The following is a 22,002-nucleotide window of genomic DNA, read 5'->3' on the forward strand; positions in this document are numbered from 1 at the left end:
GTTTTCTCACTCTTATGCCATCGCAAACTTGAAAGACTTTCTTCTGTGGAACACTAAGATATTTTGAAGGATGTATGAGGTTCATTCATTCAGTGCAAGCCAATGGGGTCCAAAACGTAATCCATACAACTCGAGGTGGTTAATCCATGTAATTTGAAGTGATGCAATCGCTTTTAGGTGAGAAACAGAACAAAAGTTCTTATTTACTATTATCACACTAAAATCACATCAATGAGAAACATATTAATATTTATACCACATTACCACTAGGTGGTCCTTATTTGTGATGTGGATGTTTTCAGCCTATTTTATTATTCTATGTAATATACATGCAAAAGTGATGGTTATCTCTGAAAAGTTCAGATTCTATGCTTTCAAATGATACCACATATGCCTGACTCATGTATCTGCGGACTTAAGCATTTTAAGCGTAAACCTACTTCGCAATATAGCGCCCCCATTTGGACCTGCCAGCTGGTTTATAGATGGTTTAAAGGCGTTAAAGGAGTAGTTGCTAAAATGTTTTAATTCTGTAATTTAATCATTTATTAACCTTTATGTACATATAGCCAGCTAACAGTCATGTGATTTTACATATACATCAATAATAAAAATAAGTTATTTTCTTTGAGACAGCGCAAAAAAGAAAGGTAAGCTGATTGAAACAGGAAAGTTGGTTGCAATGCAGACATACACTGTTGAGGCTTATAAGACAAAAATAAGACAAAAAGTCTTCATGGGGCAGAGAGAATATGAAAAGGGTTACAGAGTAAGCAAAAGTTTGGCAACTACTGATCAAGGCTGTAAAACATACATTTAAAACATTATCTTTCTGATTAACTTCTCTATTACAATAAATGTTTCACTTATTGACATATTTTTTTTTTATGTCAGGCAGCAAGGTAATTTCCTTTTTGGGCACTGCATGAATCTAGTTTGTGGCAAAGAATATGTGGTGTTTGTTGAATTCCTTGTTATTTAAATAATCATACACTCTCTTTACACTTTATAAGGAACACTATGGTCCTAATAAAGTGCCTGACGTGGTCTTCTGCTGTTGTAGCCCATCCGCCTCAAGGTTTGACATGTTGTGCATTCTGAGATGCTATTCTAATCACTACAATTGTACAGAGTGGTTATCTGAGTTACCATAGCCTTTCTGTCATCAACAAGCCATTTCTGTCAACAGAATTGCCGATCACTGGATGTTTTTTTGTTTTTGGCATCATTCAGAGTAAATTCAAGAGAAATGTTGTGCATAAAAATCCCAGGAGATCAGCAGTTACAGAAATACTCAAATCAGCCTGTCTGGCACCAACAATCATGACATGGTCAAAATCACTGAGATCACATTTTTTCCCCATTCTGATGGTTGATGTGAACATTAACCTGTATCTGCATGATTTAATGCATTGCACTGCTGCAGCACGACTGGCTGATTAGATAATCGGATGAATAATTATGTGTACAGGTGTTCCTAATAAAGTGCTCAGTGAGTGTATATGTTGAATTTACTGTGTGAACTTCAAAAAAGCAATGGCGACTGTTAAACCAAAACTTATTTAATTTTGCAACTTTATCACATTTACAGTCTCCATTTCAAACGTTATTGCATTTAGTGCCTTTATTTTTTAAAAGAACCAAAAAGGACCATTACATTTGTGACCTCAACACCAGGGGTGTAAAGTAACGAATTACAAATACTCACATTACTTGAATTAACTACTTTTTCACAAGAAATGTACTTTTTTAAGTAGTTTAAAAATGTTATACTTACTTTTTACTTATTTTAAGTGTTGTAACTGTACTTTTACTGCGCTAGTTTCCCACCGTCTGTGTTCTCTACTTCCCTGTCCTGATTTTATTTTTATCTATCAGCATGATTGGCTAGAGAGAGTCTCATGACTCCCGTCAAATCAAATCAAATGTAAAAAACTTGAATGGCAGCTGCAGATCAGGCACCAGCTGTGGAGAATTCCTCAAGCACAGTTTACAGCTGAACATCTCGGCCGCACCTGAAAGGGCTTTTCGCAGTGAAAAAAGCCAATTGCTTGAATGTGTCATGTGAGTTTAACTTGCTCAAGCCAGATGTCAGCATTAATCCTGCCTGTAATTTTAAGAAACATATCGAGGTAAATTTCATATTTCTGCTTACTAGATTCTGTGTGTCTATAATGTAGCCTGTAATTTAACTTCCTATCACTGAGATTATTGAGCTGCTGTGAGAGATTAATGCAATGTTATCAATAGGGCTGGGCAATACAATTATCTAGATGTTTATCGGAAAAAGAGAGATGTCCTCGATCAAACTTTTCAGTAGTTTTCTATATTTCTAATAGATGTAATAGATATATGTAATAGAATAAATAGTGACATTAGTAATAATAATATTTCTTTGAAAATATTGTTTGTTTTTTAATAATACTGACCCCTGATGTAGAGAGTGTGTTAATTGGTAAAATACATTTCCAGGAAAGTAGAGATGATAATATATTTTATAATGATGCTAAGCCTTTATAAAGATAGAAAAGTAATACTTCAGGCAGAATATTCCACCAGTCATTAACTTCAGAAAATTGTGCAACATGCAAAAAGCACATAAAAGCAACACAAAAGTAATACATACAACTCCAGTGGTTTAATCCATGGCTTCAGAATTGATATGACAGGTGTGGGTGAGAAACAGTTCAATATTTAAGCCCATTTTTGCTAGAAATTCTTCTCTCTGCCCAGTAGGTTATGATATGCATGAAGAATGTAAATCACCAAAATCACAAGAAGAAAGTGAAAGTTAAAGTGGAGATTCACTGAGCAGGGAGGAGAATTAGTAAAAAAGGAATTAAATATTGATCTGTTTCTCACCACATATTTTAGCACAGATTCCCTTTCATTCAAAATATAGCTTCTTTTTCACTGTATGTTGACAGCAGTCTTGATCATTTCAAGCTCGATTACACTTCCTACAGCGCCATCTAGCGCTATGCGCATACGCCAAGCACTAGGAAGTGTAATCGAACTTAAAATCATGATCGTACCTAGAGACTGCAATGACAAGATGTACAGTGAAAAAGGTGTTATATTTGTATCTGTTCTCACCCCAAACCAGCAGGATCGCTTCAGAAGATATGAGTATGAGTCTTATGGATTACATTTATGCTGACTTTATCTTCTTTTAGGAGTTTCTAGAGTTCTGGCCAGCATTCACTTGCATTGTAATAGACCTACAGAGATGAAATATTCTTCTAAAAATCTTTATGTTTGTGTTTATATAAAAAAAGAAAGTCATACACATCTGGGATGGCACAAGGTGAGTAAATGATGAGAGAAAAGTAGAGGAAATGTTTACAATTTTGTTGGGTTTTCATTAATAAAACAACACATACAGAATAATATTATTGATTGTGTCATTGATTTTTATGTTTTACACTGTAGGCCTACTGTGCAGCTTATATGATCAGTAGGCCTACACTTTTTCGTTTATGGGGTCACCTGATTTGAAATAGTTTTTGTGTCCTGTGGTGTGCCATGCTATTACCAAAGTCTAAAGTGATGGGGTGTGAAATTAATTACTAAAGAAAAACCTATCGATTGATCACGTATTGGGCCCTCAGTAAATGATGTTATAAACGTGTCACACTTGTAGGTGGCAGCAGTGCTGCTAGTGCTTGAGCTGCCCTGCTGGTTTTGTGTCTCAATAGAGGAAGAGATGGAGGTTGTGTGTTGAGGGATGTGATATCCGCCCTCCTCAAACATACCAGAACATAGTGAATAAACTCAGTTTAACGTTTCCCAACAATCATCTTTTGTAATGAACACACTATTAGCTTGACATCCCGCTGCTTCATGGTCTCGTCACTGTCAGTGTTAGTTTGGTAAGTGTCGTGATGTCTCGAGGATGCTAACATGCTAACTCGCATTGCTGTTATCTGTAGTCTATGAATAGAAACATGTAAGTCTGCTGTAATCCTGGGTGAAGATCTCACACTTTATATCGTGAGAGTATTTCCTTCAGGTCGGTTACTGAAAATGGTTTAGATGAGTTTAACTTCTCTTTTAGTCATGTAGCTGTTCGAGTTTGCATGCTGAATGACTTTACGTAAATAAACAAGGCAACTCTAAAGTATTGGTGTGGTAATATGTCCACAAACTTTCCTTTTAACCAACACTAAGATTTTAGATTTGAATGTATAAGGGGAAGTGTTTATTTTTGGTGTTTTTCACCAAAGATTTCACCATCTTTAATAAGATTTTTGCCTCCACTATTTCATTTTAAATGGTCCTTGGGTGTTATTAAATGCATTTTAAAATGTACCAATATTTAATGTAGTTTGAGCTTACAAAAACACTGCAACTTTCCAAAAGTTTTTCATGTGAACCTGACATTTTCCTTTTAATAGTCTTAAACCAACGTCTAATACATATATCAGTGTCCCAAATAAGAGCCCTTTGAAAACGTTTTTGCTTGGATATAATATTAGCCACAAATGCATCAGCTTTCTAGCTAAGTTTCTCTTTCTCTTTGTATCATAGGTCTGGAGATTTCCTTGTGAATGGGTTGAATTTGTGAGATCACAGCCAGAGAGTATTTCTCCATTGATTTGTGCATTGGGACTGTTTGCAGATCTCCATTGTCAAAGGTGGTACACACACTTGCTTTATATTAAAACGTTGTGCCCGTACAAAAAGTAAAGACAGCAGCACTTAAAATGCCTCTTGGATTGGGACGCAGAAAAAAAGCATCTCCTCTCGTGGAGAATGAGGAGGCAGAACCAATCCGGGCTGGACTAAATGTCCCAGGGCTGGATGGACTAGATGGACGTGGGGTAGGACTGGGTGAAGGAGCTGCTAGAGAGGGTCTACCGCCTCCACCCACCAGCCTGCGACCCCGTCTGATCTTCCACACCCAGCTGGCTCACGGCAGCCCCACGGGTCGCATTGAAGGTTTCAGCAATGTGCGTGAACTGTATTCAAAGATAGGAGAGGCCTTTGGGATTCCTCCATCAGAGGTGAGGAGCATACAGCCTTTGAGAACACTTCTCTTTGTGGGGTTCCTACGGTTTTGATGGGTGGATCAATACAGATGTTGTACCGAGAGGGTTGATCCTTACATAAATTATCGATCTGTTTTTTTAAAATAGGAGTTTTAATATTTAGCATATTTGAACAAGCATATATGTTGCAGGTTCAAATACACTAAGAAATGGTCCAGGAGCTATTACCATTGTGCCCTTGCTGTGATCAAGGCATCTAACCTGAGGTTGTTCAATGAGGTCTGTCATAAATATATAAGCATCAAATGACAACTTTGATAGGATACTTGCAAATAGGGGTGGGCGATATGACCAAACTTAATCACAGTCATTTTATTTCACGGTAAAGGTATACACTCACCTAAAGGATTATTAGGAACACCATACTAATACTGTGTTTGACCCACTTTCGCCTTCAGAACTGCCTTAATTCTACGTGGCATTGATTCAACAAGGTGCTGAAAGCATTCTTTAGAAATGTTGGCCCATATTGATAGGATAGCATCTTGCAGTTGATGGAGATTTGTGGGATGCACATCCAGGGCACGAAGCTCCCGTTCCACCACATCCCAAAGATGCTCTATTGGGTTGAGATCTGGTGACTGTGGGGGCCATTTTAGTACAGTGAACTCATTGGCATGTTCAAGAAACCAATTTGAAATGATTCGAGCTTTGTGACATGGTGCATTATCCTGCTGGAAGTAGCCATCAGAGGATGGGTACATGGTGGCCATAAAGGGATGGACATGGTCAGAAACAATGCTCAGGTAGGCCGTGGCATTTAAACGATGCCCAATTGGCACTAAGGGGCCTAAAGTGTGCCAAGAAAACATCCCCCACACCATTACACCACCACCACCAGCCTGCACAGTGGTAACAAGGCATGATGGATCCATGTTCTCATTCTGTTTACGCCAAATTCTGACTCTACCATCTGAATGTCTCAACAGAAATCGAGACTCATCAGACCAGGCAACATTTTTCCAGTCTTCAACTGTCCAATTTTGGTGAGCTCTTGCAAATTGTAGCCTCTTTTTCCTATTTGTAGTGGAGATGAGTGGTACCCGGTGGGGTCTTCTGCTGTTGTAGCCCATCCGCCTCAAGGTTGTGCGTGTTGTGGCTTCACAAATGCTTTGCTGCATACCTCGGTTGTAACGAGTGGTTATTTCAGGCAAAGTTGCTCTTCTATCAGCTTGAATCAGTCGGCCCATTCTCCTCTGACCTCTAGCATCAACAAGGCATTTTCGCCCACAGGACTGCCGCATACTGGATGTTTTTCCCTTTTCACACCATTCTTTGTAAACCCTACAAATGGTTGTGCGTGAAAATCCCAGTAACTGAGCAGATTGTGAAATACTCAGACCGGCCCGTCTGGCACCAACAACCATGCCACGCTCAAAATTGCTTAAATCACCTTTCTTTCCCATTCTGACATTCAGTTTGGAGTTCAGGAGATTGTCTTGACCAGGACCACACCCCTAAATGCATTGAAGCAACTGCCATGTGATTGGTTGATTAGATAATTGCATTAATGAGAAATTGAACAGGTGTTCCTAATAATCCTTTAGGTGAGTGTATATATGATATTGTTTCTTATTTCTTTCAAGAAAACAAACAAAAAAAGATTTTATATGTTATATAACCATGTGATGGGCGATATAAGCAAAAATAATATAGCAATATTCTTTATTTTGGTTGATTACAGTGTATTACAATAAATCCTACTCATTTTGATAAAAAAAATTAAATTCATTAAAATAATGGAAAGCAATTATTGTTTGATAAAGATAGCCGAACGTAGCCAAATGGTATGTCTATTGCAATAAAAAAACAATGATTAATAGATAAAGAATTTATTACAAATATTTGGTCTGTTTTATCTACTCTTCATCCACCATATAGAGCGCAACAGTCTGGTTCTGAAAGTAAAAATCCGAAAGTGAATTTTTTCCATTGACGAATTTGATTGTCAATGTTAACTTATAAACCTGTAAAGACAGACCTACCATGAGATCAGAGGTTGTTCATCGATGGTATACGCATTTGTTATTGTGTTTATTTCAACTTCATTGTTAAAAATCGTGTTTAAAAGTGGAATTTCTGGTGAACAACTACACTACCCATTATCCTGAGGAGAGATCCACCAATCAGAGAACCGCTGCCAACAAAGCCGCCAAACAAGTCCAGCAGTGAGTGGCCACTTCCATGATGCACTGTGAATGACGCAATCGAGTCGGTCTCACTGCACACTCAAATTACATATATACTGGCGACAAAAGGTTTGGAATAATGTACAGATTTTGCTCTTATGGAAAGAAATTGGTACTTTAATTCACCAAAGTGGCATTCAACTGATCAAAAAATATAGTCAGGACATTACTGATGTAAAAAACAGCACCATCACTATTTGAAAAAAGTAATTTTTGATCAAATTTAGACAAGCCCCATTTCCAGTAACCATCACTCCAACACCTTATCCTTGAGTAACCATGCAAAATTGCTAATTTGGTACTAGAAAGTCACTTACCATTATATCAAACAGTTGAAAGCTATTTGGTTTGTTAAATGAAGCTTAACGTTGTCTTTGTGCTTGTTTTTAAGTTGCCACAGTATGCAATAGACTGGCATGTCTTAAGATCAATATTAGGTCAGAAATGGCAGAAACAGAAACAGCTTTCTATAGAAACTCATCAGTCAATCATTGTTTTGAGGAATGAAGGCTATACAATGCTTAAATTACCCCCCAAAAAACCTGAAGATTTCATACAAAGGTTTACACTACAGTCTTCAAAGACAAAGAACAACTGTCTCTAACAAGGACAGAAAGAGATGTGGAAGGCCAGATGTACAACTAAACAAGAGGATAAGAACATCATAGTCTCTAGTTTGAGAAATAGATGCCTCACATGTCCTCCGCTGACAGCTTCATTGAATTCTACCCTCTCAACACCGGTTTCATGTACAACAATAAAGAGAAGACTTTACTGTTGTGGGTAGTGATGCAAATTGTCTTTAAATTTAAAAAAGTCAGTTCACATGATAGAAGACACCTAAGGAATAACTGGAGTGGCAGATCAAAAGACCACTTCATGTGAGGAAAAATTCTAATTATGTCTAAAAAAAAAAACTAGACACTGGGTCATTTTTGACCCACATATGTGTTCTAGGGTTAAAGGAATGTTCTGGTTTCAATGCAAGTTTAGCTGCTGAGGTAAATATTTTTGGGATTTAATGTTAATTTCCACAAAAATAATTCTGACTCTTCCCTTTATTTAATAAAAATAAATAAATAAAAATAACGGTTCTAGTCAGAGGCGTTTCCAACGATGAAGGACATCCGGGGCTTAGCCCAGACAATTTTATTTTCATACTAGCAACCACTTCCCTGTAGTCCAAAGCTGGTGAGAGGGTATTCTTTGAGTTTTGCTCTGGCTGGGCCTGTTTCTACAGTTCCTAAATCTTCCACTCTAGTACTATTCTCGACTAACTCATCCTCTCTCCTCCCTGAATCATCTGTGATGCAAAAGAACAGATACAGCACATAACGCATTGCAAATCAGCTTCAAACAACTAATTCATCAAGTGCTACATATGTCAAATTGTAGACAATACCATTGAAGTAAATGTATTGGGAAGAGCAGATCAGTGGGATTGCCCTAATATCTATCATGATTCTTGAGTTTTCATGTACATTACCATAAAGTCATCACAAAAGAGTTATACTATAGTGAGTAAAGTGAGGTAAAAAATAATAATTTATGTTTTTTTACATATATAGTCAAAATGATGTATAAGATCCTAAGTTAAAACAATACATGAATGACTTTAGTCTAAGTTCATTGACACACAATGGCATTGAACTGTATATAATTCTCAATGTTCATCAGTCAAAATCCTTTCATTAGGATCATTGGGATAAACAATGTTTCACTTTTAACTTTCTCTAAAGTAAAGTGACTGATTAATTGTTAGCAGTTTCCATGCCTGATTCTGGCTCCTCAGTCTGTAGCTCGTCTTTGCTACTCTCAACAAAACCATTTAATCAAATCAAAGTGTATATTTACTACAAACTAATATCACAAAACAAGTCACACATACATTTTATGTTAATGCTTATTGGCTATCCTTAGAGAAAACAACACCTGATAAACAAGAAAAGTACCCTCCAAACGGGATTCGAACCGACGTCTCCGGCGTAAGAGTCGGATGCGCTAACAAGGAGCTAACAAGTGGCTTCAGTTGCTAAAGCTGCATACACACTGCGTACAGACGTCGAACCGACGTCTCCGGCGTAAGAGTCGGATGCGCTAACAAGGAGCTAACAAGTGGCTTCAGTTGCTAAAGCTGCATACACACTGCGTACAGACGTCGAACCGACGTCTCTGGCGTAAGAGTCGGATGCGCTAACAAGGAGCTAACAAGTGGCTTCAGTTGCTAATGCTGCGTACACACTGCCAGCGACATCGCGTGAGACAGCGACACCATCCCATTCGTTTTCAATGAGAGCACAGCGACTTCCGGCGACACGAGCTGTCGCGACTGTTGGCGACTAGGTGTGGGCGTGTCCAGCGACACGACAAAGTTGAGACAAGTTCAACTTTATTCAAATGAAGAGCGACTTACAGAAGCGACAGCCAATAGGACAGAAGACGGGAGAGCTCACGTGATCCTCCTCTCTCTCGCAGCTCCTGCAGTAATGGAAAGATGGATGAAAGGCTAATTCTTGCTGTTAGCAATTTTCCAGTGCTCTATGATATGGATATGGTATATCCAGCCACAGCTCTGGCACCAGCCAGTGGTACTCGCCGTGCTGACTCCGAGATTGAATGGTTTGTGGACCCAGACAGACCGGCGTTTGCATTTTCGCAGCAGATAAACAGCCGCTATGTCAAACAGCACGCCTTGTTTCTCATCCATCTTTGATATAAAGCATTTTATGTAGTGATTCCATTTATATTTAGTCTTAACCCTCCAAAATGTTTGTTTTTAGCAGCAAGAAAAGCGATTTGCTGTCAACAGCAATGGAATGACATCCGTGAATGTCATTTATAAACGTTACTAGGCAACCAGTAGTGGGAACGCCCACTAGCGACTTCACCGCCAGCCACTGGCGACCTGCAGCGACAAAGTCGCTGGCAGTGTGTACGCAGCTTAAATCACCTGTTGAGCTCAGGAGAGTGAGTTTTACACACTGCACAGCTATCTACCTGCTGGCTCTCGTTACAAGTGCAGTGTGATAAAACTAGTGTTCCTGGCTACCCACTGACTTCTTTCGGAAAAATCCCCATAGCCTCATTTGCTTCATTTTTGCTGTCTTTCCTGCTAACTGCTGTTAACTCGCCAATAAGTAACGTTAGTTGATGTCAACTCCTCCCCTACCTGCTGCATATTCAGCAGAGAGGAAGAAATGGAGTACCGACAGCAAAGAAACTTATTCTATAGGCTAGATTATTTTTAAGACTTATGTCTATTTTTACAGGCTGTATGCAGTATGTGCAAAGCCAAAGCACAATGAAATAAGGCAATTTATGATTACGGGGGTTTACATAGGCTATTGTCCGGTTTCATATTTGTCAGTCAACATTTCAAAATACATTCGGGGCTACACTCAAAACATTCGGGGCTGAAGCCCCGGCAAAATCGGCTGCCGCGCCTCTGGTTCTAGTAAGGCACTTACAATGGAAGTAAATGGAGCCAGCCCATAAATATATATATAGTTAATGGCTGTAAATGCCCATTTATTTGTATCGAACGTCATGGAACACCTGGAAATATCCAGGAATTAAAAAATTGTGATCACCAGGCCAGGAAAATTTATTCTTTCAAAAAACAAAACAAACAAACAAAAAGTTAGTTAGGCTCAGCTCTAAAATATTTCATAGATGGGAAATTGATCAGTTTGATTACAATCTCTTTCAATTCAGTATATCTGTACAGTAATCACAAGCAACTGGAAAAGTAATGGAAAATTTATGGGAATACCTACGTCTCCATTCTCAGGTAATGTTTTGCACACTTAACACTCATAAAGTGGACATGGACAAACTTTTGGGTGGCCAGATTGGATTGGAGGACTTTATATTTGCTCATGTGAAGGGCCAGAGGAAAGAGGTGGAAGTCTTTAAAGGAGAGGATGCACTAGGGCTCACCGTCACTGACAATGGCGCTGGCTATGCCTTCATTAAGGTGAGAGGAATTGTGAGATCTTAGAATGCAAATAGGTTCATGTTTGTGAATTAGGGGTGGCTGGTATGAACATAAATACACTTGCATGATCCCAGTATATCATGGTATGTAAAAGCTGAAGTGTGTAGCCTTTTCTGTGTTAAATACTTTGTTCTATCCCAGCTTAATAAGCAGACACAACAATAAGTAAACAATTCGCAGGTAATGTTTTTCGAACTATAAACAACACTGTCTCTTTGGCTCTATTCAGAAAAGCTGTTTGGGCATATTCAGAAAGCTGTTTGAAAACAAATCCTTCTTTTTGCAAATCAGTTCAGTGGTGCAGAAATGACACACTTCAGCAAAAAAACCAGTACATCTCATGTTATAAAACAGATATACTCTATCATACTGGCCAGCCCTACCTAGAATAGGCATAGCTGAACAGAAAAAATGTAAAGAAGGTACTAAAAATCACCTGTTTCCTTTTCAGAGAATAAGAGAAGGCAGCCTTATTTATCAGATCCAGGTAATCGGTGTGGGCGACATGATTGAGTCAATCAACGGGCAGATACTCATTGGCTGTCGCCATTATGAGGTAGCCAAAATGCTGAAGGAATTGCCCAAAGGGAAAACCTTTGTCCTGAAGCTGGTGGAACCTATGAAGGCTTTTGGTAAGGATTGACATGCATCTTATTACTAAGTTGATGGCAATAATGAATTTCAAATGATGCTTTGAGACATCAGCTTGATGTGTAATTTGTCTTTGTTAGACATGATCAGTCAGCGTTCGGGGAGCAAGTCAGGCTCTGCTCAGTTAGGAACGGGTAGAGGAACTCTGCGCCTGAGATCAAAAGGACCAGCCACCGTAGAGGAACTGGTAAGACTTTTGTTTTAAGTGCTTTGCTCAAATGTTCAGCGCTGATCGACATGGTTCAGTTCATCGGTCAACCCTATCAGGCAGTAAATATGTGTGTCCATTTGTAAAAGTCTTGTGATAAGGCTGAGTATCTCAACTTTCTTGGGATAAGATACACATCACAGTACATCACAATGCATCAACATGTTATTATAATTGGATTCCGACTGACACTCCTCTTTACTTGTGTCCTGCACAGCACCTTGTGATTCAGAGATTGCGCTTTAGACAACCCGTTTCATTAATTGAACTATAAGAGGAGCGCTTTAGTACTCACGGAGCACTTTATTAGGAACACCTGTACACCTACTTATTCATGCGATCACCTTATCAGCCAATCATATGACAGCAGTGCCATGCATAAAATCATGCAGATACGGGTAAGGAGCTTAAGCTAATGTTCACATCAACCAATATTATTTCAGTGATTTAGACCGTGGCATGATTGTTGGTGCCAGGTGGGCTGGTTTGAGTATTTCTGTAACTGCTGATCTCCTGGGATTTTCACACACATCAGTCTCTAGAGTTTACTCAGAATGGTGCCAAAAACAAAAAACATCCAGTGAGCGGCAGTTTTGCTGATGGAAATGCCTTGTTGATGAGAGAGGTAAACAAAGAATGGCCAGACTGGTTCGAACTGACAGAAAGGTTACAGTAACTCAGATAACCACTCTGTACAATTGTAGTGAGCAGAATAGCATAGACATAGAGAATAAAGTTATTATTCCATTATTATAGCTGTGTAATTAGCATAAAAAAGCAGAAACACCAAACAAGTTTTGTTCTAAATCAGGGGTGGGCAATTATTTTGGTACAGGGGCCACATCTGGCTTTAAGAAGTTCATGGGGGGCCACATCGTACTCCTTTTGAGATAAAATGCTCCACATGGATTTGGTTCTTGTATCTTTTAAGCCCAGAAATATTTGTGTAATGAATTTTCTGGAGTGTTTATGTGGCGGGACTATTCTGCAATTGCCTAAAGTATTATATTGCTCTACAAAGGTAGATACTTTTCTATTAAGCATAAAAATGGAATAAAGGCTGAGCATAATTATAAATTATTTATTTTATAATCTCTACTTCCCTGGTAATTTATTATTCAATTTAACACTCTAAACATCAGATGTGTGTTTTAATAAAAATTATAGAACTTTAAATGTTTGTCGCAAAGCGGGCCAGTTTACTTATTTTATTCTCAAATCATTACTTGTTTATGCCTTAAAAGTATCATGACGCAAGTTTTGTCAATGTTTTGTGGAGGCGCATTAGATCCCAATGCAAATATAACTGAAATATCCAGTGAAAAAAGCTCTTTTAGGATAAATGAGCCACAGGCCATATTACACCATGTGGAGGACTATGAGTTGCCCATGTCTGCTCTAAATAATCAGATATCGTCATACAAATTTTGTATGGTTTGTCCCTATTTATAACCTGCTTTGTTTTGCAGCCCTCAGCGTTTGAGGAAAAAGCCATTGAAAAAGTCGATGACCTTTTAGAGAGCTACATGGGCATTAGAGACAGTGAACTCGGTATGTAACCTGGATTTTCTTTTTGATGCCTGCAGTATAGTTGCAAATGCATTGTAAGTCTAACTGTATTTCTGTCTGTCCCACACTCTTACAGCTGCTACGATGGTGGAGCTCGGAAAGGACAAAAAGAACCCAGATGAGTTTGCCAAAGCTTTGGATGAGACTCTGGGTGACTTTGCATTTCCAGATGAATTTGTGTTTGATGTGTGGGGTGCCATAGGCGATGCAAAGGTTGGTCGCGTGTAATTCTTGAAGTGGCCATTCTAGGAAACACTCCTTTTAAGAACACTATATAATTTGTTTTCAGATTGTTAATTTATGGGAGCATTCTCTGGGATGCTTTTAAGAATGCTGGAGCTACTTCTCTTTAGGACTCTAGTTTAACATTTGCTGTCATATTTTAGCTGGAGACACGATCAAGACACTATATTGAATGCATTTAAAAAAACATGTATTCAGATTAGAGTTGAAGTTGAGCCTTTTTTAAATGAAATGTCTTTCTAGTAGGATATTAAATATTAAGACAATGACACTTTTGAATACATTTAATTATTAACATGATTATTCAGTTTTTTACTGTGACTTTCACTTTGCACTGTGTTGCCCAACGCTGTATAAATTGTATGGTATGGCACAGCTCGCAGAACACACACAGAGGCGATGCTGGTCTGCGCTGTTGTGTCCTCCACTGTGTGGACCTGCCCTGTCCCATGCCAGAGTTACAGACCTACAGAGTTATCAACAACACTATATAATGATTCCCTAAAGCATGTGTTGTCTAATAATGTATTCAAAGGATTCAAAGTGGTTTTAAAGTTGTCGCAATGAATTGAAAATTGAATGGGACAGTTTTCAAGTGACCTCTGGTGCTTTACATTCCCAATTCTGTGACTTTCAGATTGAAATTGCTCTTATTTTAAAAGAGTAAAAGAAATGGGGAAAGGAAACATAAAACATCAGTTTTGCTTTTTGGAGTGTGGTGAACTAACGCTGAATGCCAAACATAAGGATCTTTTTTTCCAATCAAGTTAGTATTCAGGTATCAAAGTATTACAAACAGTATTTCATCTGTTACAGTATTTATCAGTAATGATTGAGATAACATGAAGGGCTTACAAGTAGGGCTGGGTGATGTACTAGCTATAAAAGATATATAACTTGATATTTTACAAACTTTCAGACGATTTGTTGAATATCAATATGTTTAAAAGTTTTTTAATCAGTGGAACAAAACAACAATTGTAACCAAATAGATTCAAAATGTTTATTATTAGAATTACAACAGCAAAAATCTAGTTTGAGTTCTGATCAAGTGGAAGACTGACATTGAATAATTTTCATTTATTTTACACACCAATATAAAAACAATACATGGTAATATTTACCTGTGTATATATTTCTACTAACACGCGTAGACTTCCATAAACATTTTTGAGTGATGAAATTATTATAATTTTTTCAATCATATTTATTTTTATTGGTTCATAGAAAGAAACAGTTTAAACTCAGAAATGAATTCTTTCAGAACTTGTCAGCTCTAATGCTACGGATGTTCTAATCAGAAACACTGATAAAACATCTGTATTGACACTTGAAAACTAGCGAGTTGTGAGTCAATGGGGGCTCACAGATCGCACTTAATGACTCACTTTTTAGGAACTAATGGCCACATAAAGAGCACATAAGTGTTAAATATATAATTTATTAGCAAAATGATAGTAAAGATATTCAAAATTTCATCCAGCCCTATTTACAAGTGAATAGTAAGTGGTGTGCATATAGTGTTCATGTATTTTGTGTTTTACACTACAGCCAGTAAGCATCCCCAATGCAAATATGACCAAACATGCACTGAACACATGATGTTTATAAAGTTAGTGGAACTGATGATATATGATTCCTATTTTTCAGAGTAACACTATAGTTAAGTATTCCACATAGTAAAACTTTTTTTCCACATAGTAAAATTTTTTTATTTTTGTTTTGCAAAGTTTTATTTTCTTCTGGATTAAATAAATGAATGTTTAAAGGACCAGAGGGGAAAAAAACATTCAAATGTTTTGATGTTACATTCTACATACTGTAAAGCTATCAGTGTAGTTTGAATATAGCTCTCTTATGGTAGATTTCTTTTGACACTTTTATTATTTGATGCTTTTTGAACATATTAAGATAAACATTGCAGTTTTTAAGACTTAATAGTTTACACTGATGATGTAATGGTTTTGATGGTTTCAAGTTACACCGTCTCAGACTACCTTCAAATGCAATAATCATAAACATCATTACAAGTCTATTATAGCTGTTTTTATAATGGGCAGAAATGTTATTGCACATAATTGTTATTTGTCAACCATATTAAAATAAACAAAAGAATAAGTTTGAGTTGATGTTTGTTTTTCTGTAGAATGCTGGAGTGTTTGGTTTCTTATAGTTGTTCAGAGAAACATTGGATTTGTTCTCCTTGGCTGAATAACCTCACTAAGGGCATTTTCCATAAACATTCTATACATTTGCAGAAAATTGTGTTTTCCATGCTTGGAAGTTTTGCTTTAATATATTTCATAGACTAAATATTGCTCTTGGGTAGACTCAAACCTGAGAACTGATTTGTGAGTGAATCGTTCTTTCGAGTCGGTTCAATTCAATGAATTGGTCAAACCGATTCACAAATTTGTCTACAGTTGAAGTCAGAAGTTTACATACACTTAAGTTGAAGTCATTAAACCTTATTTTCTAACCACTCCACAGATTTCATATTTGCAAACTATAGTTTTGGCAAGTCATTTAGGACATCTACTTTGTGCATGACACGAGTCATTTTCCAACAATTATTTACCGAATGATTGTTTTACTTTGACTATATCACACTTCCAGCAGATCAGACGTTAACTGTGCCTTTAAGCAGCTTGGACAATGATTTCAAGCCTTTAGGCAATTAGCTTCTGATAGGCTAATTTGAGGTGTACCTGTGAATTTATTTTAAGGCCTTCCTTCAATCTCAGTGCCTCTTTCTATCATGGGAAAATCAAAAGAAATCAGCCCAGACCTCAAAAAAAAAAATTATATATTTTATAATAATATTATAAATATTTATATTATTTATATAATTTATAATAATTATAATATTATTTTCTGACTATTATTTTATACGTTGGGCTTAATTGGGTTAAGCTGTTTAAATAGTTTTGTATGAAAAGCATTTATTGCTGTTTGCCGTACATTATAAATAATAACTGCACTTTGGTGGTTGTGGAAAAGAAAATATTGATATTTCATTTTGTGTGGGACACAAACTACGTAAAGTTTGTCATGAAAAACTATAATGCTTAAAGTTTTAAATAGTTTAAATACTTGAAGTTAGATATTTTTACAGGTCTTACAGATAAAGAATGAAAGAAAGAGGAGAGCATCTGAAAGCAGATTAAAGGGCTTGTAATGTTTGACAGCTGAAGTTTGAAATCACTAACATTCAAAAAAGACTCTCAACTCATTTAAATATTCTGGTTTATATAAGACTACAGTAACTCAGATAACCCCTCTGTATAATTGTGGTGAGAAGAATAGCATCTCAGCAGGTTGGCACAGTTTTGGCATGACCTACACAATATCAGTCAAGTGGTTTTTATGTTGTGGCTGATCAGAGTATATGTATGTGTTTGTGTGGGTAGAGTTGTTGAGACATTTTACCACCAAACATGGAAATTGCCCATTTTCATATTACCTTCTCATCCAAAATTCCTACTTCATTATTCATGTGGAAAACAGGAAATGAGCAGTGAAGAAATGGGTGAAGATCAGTATTCGGGAGAGGGCTCCCTCTGGTGGTTGGTAGGATGGGTAACAAACTCAGACGTTACTTATATACACTCACCTAAAGGATTATTAGGAACACCACACTAATACTGTGTTTGACCCCCTTTCGCCTTCAGAACTGCCTTAATTCCACGTGGCATTGATTCAACAAGGTGCTGAAAGCATTCTTTAGAAATCTTGGCCCATATTGATAGGATAGCATCTTGCAGTTGATGGAGATTTGTGGGATGCACATCCAGGGCACGAAGCTCCCGTTCCACCACATCCCAAAGATGCTCTATTGGGTTGAGATCTGGTGACTGTGGGGGCCATTTTAGTACAGTGAACTCATTGTCATGTTCAAGAAACCAATTTGAAATGATTCAAGCTTTGTGACATGGTGCATTATCCTGCTGGAAGTAGCCATCAGAGGATGGGTACATGGTGGCCATAAAGGGATGGACATGGTCAGAAACAATGCTCAGGTAGGCCGTGGCATTTAAACGATGCCCAGTTGGCACTAAGGGGCCTAAAGTGTGCCAAGAAAACATCCCCCACACCATTACACCACCACCACCAGCCTGCACAGTGGTAACAAGGCATGATGGATCCATGTTCTCATTCTGTTTACGCCAAATTCTGACTCTACCATCTGAATGTCTCAACAGAAATCGAGACTCATCAGACCAGGCAACATTTTTCCAGTCTTCAACTGTCCAATTTTGGTGAGCTCTTGCAAATTGTAGCCTCTTTTTTCTATTTGTAGTTGAGATGAGTGGTACCCGGTGGGGTCTTCTGCTGTTGTAGCCCATCCGCCTCTAGGTTGTGCGTGTTGTGGCTTCACAAATGCTTTGCTGCATACCTCGGTTGTAACGAGTGGTTATTTCAGGCAAAGTTGCTCTTCTATCAGCTTGACTCAGTCGGCCCATTCTCCTCTGACCTCTAGCATCAACAAGGCATTTTCGCCCACAGGACTGCCGCATACTGGATGTTTTTCCCTTTTCACACCATTCTTTGTAAACCTTAGAAATGGTTGTGCGTGAAAATCCCAGTAACTGAGCAGATTGTGAAATACTCAGACCGGCCCGTCTGGCACCAACAACCATGCCACGCTCAAAATTGCTTAAATCACCTTTCTTTCCCATTCTGACATTCAGTTTGGAGTTCAGGAGATTGTCTTGACCAGGACCACACCCCTAAATGCATTGAAGCAACTGCCATGTGATTGGTTGATCAGATATTTGCATTAAGAGAAATTGAACAGGTGTTCCTAATAATCCTATAGGTGAGTGTACATATATAGGCTATATATATATATATATATATATATATATATATATATATATATATATATATATATATATATGTGTGTGTGTGTGTGTGTGTGTCCAGTCTTAAGCATTAAACAAAAGATATATAAACAGTAGCGGCTCCTGGCAAAGGCGAACAACGCTCTCTGGGGTGGCAAAACATTTTACATTTATGCATTTGGCAGACGCTTTTATCCAAAGCGACTTACAGTACACTTATTACAGGGACAATCCCCCCGGAGCAACCTGGAGTTAAGTGTCTTACTCAAGGACACAACAGTGGCATCTTGGTGGTGCTGGGACTTGAACCCCCAACCTTCTGGTCAGTAACCCTGAGCCTCAACCACTGAGCCACCACTGCCCCACATATATATGGTGATCATATTTTACCTGATCGCTAGCTATATATATATATATATATATTAGTAACGTCTGAGTTTGTTACCCATCCTACCAACCACCAGAGGGAGCACTCTCCCAAATACTGATCTTCACCCATTTCTTCACTGCTCATTTCCTGTTTTCCACATGTATATATAGGCCCTGTCCCAAATGGCACACTCCGGACTTGTGGACTTCCTCAGAGTCCACACTTCGGTGACGTCATGTAGTGCAGACTTATAGGGCCCCTCGCGCAAGTCCACAAGGGCGCATTGAGAAGTATTTTTGGGACAGACTCGATCGTGAAGCGTGGTTATTGTTGGACAGGAGCTGCAGGTTCGGTTCGGGGAAATATGCTGCCTATTGTTGTTGTTTTTACTATTGTGTTTGCGAGATGGCTTGCCATGCAGAGAAATCACATTTATACGCTCCGACGTCGTAGAAGACAAGATTATTTTTCATGCATACAAGTGCTGATGTTATGCACGGAGGAAAGGGTAAGCAAGTAAATGTTATTGACTTTGTAGATAAACATATAACTTGTCAAAAGTCGTTAATGCATTACGTCATTATTATTTGATTTACTGTTTAATTTTCTTTTTTCTTTATATACATATATATATATATGTATTTTATATTTTTTATGTGTACCTTGTTTTTTTTATGTCGTTTTTAATTTACAGGTTTAAATATCCATACTTCACTTACATAGGACTCAGTAAAGCCCTGCCATTCGGTTCTATATAATGAATCGTTATGCGATCAGCCTATTATTCAGCGCGCTATTACTATGTTTGAGACATCAACCACTGGTTGATGACCATAATGTTTGTATAAACTGTAGGTAACAACTGGTAAAATGTACACAGTCATAAAAACCATAATGATACTTACACTTAAATATTTTCTTCTCAGCCATGTTATCAATTGTCTGTGTCCGTGAGCGAAAGCGCTCTTCACACCAGTTGTCTGATTGGCCTTTCACAAGGACTCCTGGGTACTTGAAGTGCGTGAAGCCTGGATCTATGCGGGCTTCGTGGAAGACCACTTCAAGGGTACAAAGGGGGCGCTGCTGAGCACACTTCAGAGCGTTAAAATGCTAAATGGGACAGCCTACGGATTCGTAGACTCAGCGAGCACGCGCAATTTAAGTCCACGAGACCGAAAGTCCGCATGAAGTGCGCCATTTGGGACAGGGCCATAGCCATTGCCATTGTTCTGTGTGAAGTATTGCCAGTTTACCCTGCTTTTTGCCATTGCCATTGTTTATTGATTCATGTTATGACCATTGCCTATTTTTCTGGATTTTCTACTTTTTGGATAACCCTTTATTTTTGTTTACCTGGTTGGACTGTCTATTTGGCTTATTGGATTTATCTGCCTGCTTTACAACTATGACTCTCTGCCTGCTGTTTTGGATTGTTTGCTTGTATCTCTTTTAATAAACTTCCTGCACATGGATCCTAACACCATCTCCATGGCCAGTTTGTTACAATAATATATATTATGTTATTTATTATACATATATGTATATGTATGTGTATGTGTTTGTATGTGTGTGTGTGTACATGTGTGTATGTGTGCATATGTGTATATATATAAAACATTCACTGAAAGTAAATAGTGACTCAGGTAAACATTCTGTCTAATGAATGGTGAATGATGACAGAATTTCCACGAATAATAATAATAATTATACAATAATAATAATACATGTTCAATGTGTAATATTGGGGATTAAATGTCTATTATGTAATTTGTGAAAGTAATGAGATACTACTTGAGTACTCTTTTAATTGGATACTTACTCTTACTCAAGTAATTATTTATGTTAGTACTTTTACTTGAGTACAATTTTTGGCTACTCTACCCACCTCTGGACCAGAATAAAGTGTAGTATAATTGTGTTTACCTAAACTGTCCTCATGGTATGCAACTCAGAATATGGCCAATCTAGGTCACGGCATCCAGCAAAAATGTTTGAACAAGGGTCCTCCAGGACTTGCTTGACGATTTCTAAACCTAAGCCTCAGAAGGCCCCTGTGATGAGAGCACTACATGCCTGCTGTCATGCTTCCAGATTATCAATCTAGTGCTGTTACCCACACTGCCTCTTGGTAGTGGCTTTTATATGTGGCAGAGTGAACCCCTCACACTGTACTGGTGTATTGTCCTCCTGTGTCATACTCATAGATTTTCATAGTCATTTCATATCAATTGAGTGGCTGTTATGAGGATAAAGTAAATAAATAGGTATAAAGTATGTGAAAAAATGACAAGTGAATACAATTGCTTGGAGGCTTTCCAAAAAAACAGTACAATTTTACTATAAAAAATGAAGAGGTTAAACATGTGCTCTAGAAACACAAAGGTCCTTAATCTAATCTTGAAGGCATTACTCGTAAACTGATCGAGCTAATCAGTAGCTCCACTATCGCTATTGTAGTGCCGATCTGTTAGGGACTTTTATATGTGAATACATTTTGATTAAACCAGTAGAAGATTGTTCTAGGTAACCATCAGATCTCTTTTATTGGTTCAGTAAATAGATGTTTTCTCCCTGAGATATATATATATATGAAAACCCCATCTAACATTTGTATTTATATTTTTGTGCATAGATGGTACTGTCTTTTTATATTTCACCAGTTTTACGTGCATCTTATTAGAGCTACTATTAATTATTAATCATTCCCCTGAATCAACAAGGTGTGCGATTGATAAGCACAGTAATTGCAACATTTTAAGTTAAATAATAAACAATTATTAAGGATTGTTAATGCATAATTAAATTGTAAATACACGTGTTGATGCTAAAAATATATTTTTTCCTCTATAAAAACACAGGGCTGCTTTATTAATTGTTCAG

At 37.7% G+C, this 22,002-nt stretch overlaps 1 protein-coding gene across 2 annotated transcripts; it reads left to right on the forward strand.

Annotated features, from left to right (window-relative positions):
- Positions 1-3,290: 3,290 nt before the first annotated feature.
- Positions 3,291-16,021, forward strand: LOC127653156 (PDZ domain-containing protein GIPC1-like). 2 transcript variants are annotated; one of them, XM_052139721.1, is made up of 7 exons: positions 3,291-3,307; positions 4,531-5,006; positions 11,031-11,216; positions 11,689-11,869; positions 11,969-12,075; positions 13,566-13,647; positions 13,742-16,021. In XM_052139721.1, the coding sequence occupies exons 2-7, from the start codon at positions 4,707-4,709 to the stop codon at positions 13,891-13,893; spliced, it is 1,008 nt and encodes a 335-aa protein (XP_051995681.1). In that variant the 5' UTR covers positions 3,291-3,307; positions 4,531-4,706; the 3' UTR covers positions 13,894-16,021. The 2 variants fall into 2 exon arrangements, with proteins under 2 accessions (XP_051995681.1, XP_051995680.1); XM_052139720.1 differs by lacking the exon at positions 3,291-3,307 and adding an exon at positions 3,708-3,872.
- The last annotated feature ends 5,981 nt before the right edge of the window (positions 16,022-22,002 follow it).

This window comes from Xyrauchen texanus, chromosome 12, assembly GCF_025860055.1.
Source record: "Xyrauchen texanus isolate HMW12.3.18 chromosome 12, RBS_HiC_50CHRs, whole genome shotgun sequence".
Lineage (NCBI taxonomy): Eukaryota > Metazoa > Chordata > Actinopteri > Cypriniformes > Catostomidae > Xyrauchen > Xyrauchen texanus.